This window comes from Carlito syrichta, unplaced genomic scaffold (assembly GCF_000164805.1).
Source record: "Carlito syrichta isolate Samal-C Ts95f unplaced genomic scaffold, Tarsius_syrichta-2.0.1 Scaffold297031, whole genome shotgun sequence".
NCBI lineage: Eukaryota > Metazoa > Chordata > Mammalia > Primates > Tarsiidae > Carlito > Carlito syrichta.
The window spans coordinates 19,853-22,646 of record NW_007241127.1 but is presented as its reverse complement, the minus strand read 5'-3'; the positions used below and the strand labels follow the sequence as shown (position 1 = coordinate 22,646).

The window sequence follows — 2,794 nt, the reverse complement described above, 5'->3', positions numbered from 1 at the left end:
GAGTGAGACTCCAACTCAAAAAAAAAAATTTTTTTTTTTGTTAGACAGGGTCTTGCTGTGTTGCCTAGGCTGGTCTCAAACTCCTGGGCTTAAGTGATCCTTCCAGCTCAACCTCCCAAAATGTTGGGATTATAGGTGTGAGCCATGAGTCACTGCACCCAGCATCTTTTGTACTCCTTTTATTCATTCAAATTATCTATCTTATATCCAGTGTCTGCTGTGTGGCGGGCACCAATCTCAGTGCTGGGAATGCAGCAGTAAACAAAATTGACAAAATTGGTGACCTTTGCAGGGATTGGCAAACTAGCCTATGGGGACTGCAGCTCGTGGTTTTTTGGTGGTGGTGTTGTTTGTATGTTTGAAGTCAGGGTATCACTCTGTCACCCAGACTGGAATGCAGTGGCATGACCACGGCTCACCACAACCTCAGCCTCCTGGGCTCAGGTGATCCTTCTGCCTCAGCCTACAGAGTAGCTGGAACTACCGGTGTACGTCACCATGCCTGGCTAATTTTAAAATTTTTTTTTGTAAAGATGAGGTCTCTCTGTGTTGCCCAGGCTAGTCTTGAACTCCTGGACTCAATCAATCCTCTAGCTTCAGCCTCCCAAAATCCTAGATTACAGGTGTGAGCCACCAGGCCCGGCCACAACAATCTTAAATAACCTGACCAGGGTGGGCTTCGTTGAGAAGGTATCATCTGAAGGAAACAATAGTCCCCAGTCCATGGAGTTGTTTGGAGGATTGCATGGTTAAATGTGTTAATATGTCTATAAACTGCTTGAAACAGTGCCAGGCATATAAATCCTATGTCAGGATTGTTTCAGATAGATAGACTGAGGCCCACGTAAGGAAGAAAACCATGCCGTTAATCAATGGCCGAACCAGGACCTGAACCTGGGAAGCCAGCCCCCTAGTTCAGACCAAAACCACCACACTGTAGGAGTTCCTGTGTGTAGGAGACAGAGAAGGAACCTGGCTTGGGAGGCTGAGGACCTGGCCCTCTTGTACCCAGGATGCTGATGTCCCAGCACCAGAGGGTGTCAGAGAGGTTTGATGTCATCGACCTGGACCCCTACGGCAGCCCCGCCCCCTTCCTGGACACAGCTGTGCAGGCTGTGAGTGAAGGAGGTGAGGCCGGGCTGGTGCCGGGTTCGGAGAAGGGCTGGGGTGTCTGAGAGGGGCGTCCTCACTGCCCAGCCCCTCCCTGCAGGGCTGCTGTGCGTGACCTGCACGGACATGGCGGTGTTGGCAGGGAACAGCGGGGAGACATGCTACAGCAAGTACGGGGCCATGGCTCTCAAGAGCCGGGCCTGCCACGAGATGGTGAGGGGCCCTGCCGCTGGCCAGGGAGGGCAGGGGCCAGGCTCTGAGTTTCCCCCAGCACACCTTCCTACCCCACAGACCTGCTTAGTGTCCCCTAGGCAGCCAGGGCTAGATCCATCCTACATCGTTTTTCAACCAACTTAGTTCCTACGAACACGGGCTACTAGTCGTGGTCATTTGGGAGCAGAGGCTTAGTGGTTTTGCCCAAGGTAGGAGTGGGTGCTGATATAATTCTCATATTCTGTATCATAACCACCTTTGAAAAAAACCTTTTTTTAAAGGTAGTTTGTCCAGATCTGGGTTCAAATCCTAGCTTTGCTGGTGGCTCTGGGAAAGTGACTTCTCTCAGGGCCTCGGTTTTTGCATCTGTAAAATGGGCTGGATGGTGTTCTGACTCTCTTGGCAGCTGTGGGAATTCCAGCAGGCTGGTAAGGGAGGGGCTCTTGTCTTTGTTCCTTAAGGGTCTCGTCTTCAGGTCAGTCTGCGGAGTGCTGTCTCCTTTCTTGTATCAGTGTCATAATCCCAGCAAAGGGAAGGCCCCAGCAGTTCTACTGTGCCAAGTGTCCCACTTCCTGCCCACTGAGCCCAGGGGGCTGGAACGTAGGTGCTAGGCTCACAGCCGACACTGCAGGGCACATGGATGATGCTCATCAAAATAGGTTTGGCTTATCGGGCTTGTGTCTTCCTTAGCAGGGCCCTGGAGAGAGGGGGACTGTTGAGATTTTACAGATGTGGAAACTGAGGCACAGAGAGGCTCCCGCAGCCAGGGTGCTCCAGGGCGGGCCTGGAACCCAAGGAGCTAGCCCTGAGCCTGTGCTTGTGAGTGCCACGTGGCTCTTTGAGGTGAAAATGCAGGAGACAATGCTAACACTTTCCCCTGCCCCCCCACCCCTAGGCCCTGAGGATCGTCCTGCACAGCCTGGACCTCCGTGCCAACTGCTACCAGCGCTTTGTGGTGCCGCTGCTGAGCATCAGTGCAGACTTCTATGTGCGTGTTTTTGTTCGTGTCTTCACTGGCCAGGCTAAGGTCAAGGCCTCTGCCAGGTCAGATTGGGGGACAGGGGGAGGGGAAATGGATTGAGGGAGGAGGCGAGGCCTTGCCCTGGGGTATCTGGAAATTGTAAAGGGCACAGAGGGCAAGCGTAGTGGCTCATACCTGTAATCTCAGCATTTTGGGAGGCTGATGTGCGAGGATTGCTTGAGCCCGGGAGTTTGAGGCCAGCCTGGGCAATATAGCAAGATCTCTCAAGTAAAAATCAGAAAAATAGCCGGGCTCGGTGGCTCAGTCTGTAATCCTGCGCTTTGGGAGGGTGAGGTGAGTGGATTGCCTGAGCCTGTGGGTTCGAGACCCACCTGAGCAACTTGGCGAGACCTCTTCTCTACAATAAATCAACAGTTAGCCGTGGTAGTCTGTGCCTGTAGTTCCAGCTATGTGGAAGGCTGAGGCGGAAGGATCGCCGGAGCCCAGCAG

General features: G+C 53.1%; 1 protein-coding gene across 2 annotated transcripts in view; it reads left to right on the top strand.

The window, feature by feature from the left end:
* Positions 1-2,794, top strand: part of LOC103256851 (tRNA (guanine(26)-N(2))-dimethyltransferase) — a 7,131-nt gene that overhangs the window by 2,024 nt on the left and 2,313 nt on the right. For both annotated transcript variants that reach the window (XM_021710665.1, XM_021710664.1), the window contains exons 5-7: positions 1,013-1,128; positions 1,211-1,323; positions 2,219-2,367. In XM_021710665.1, the coding sequence (XP_021566340.1) occupies positions 1,013-1,128; positions 1,211-1,323; positions 2,219-2,367 (378 nt within the window). The remainder of the gene's footprint in view (positions 1-1,012; positions 1,129-1,210; positions 1,324-2,218; positions 2,368-2,794) is intronic.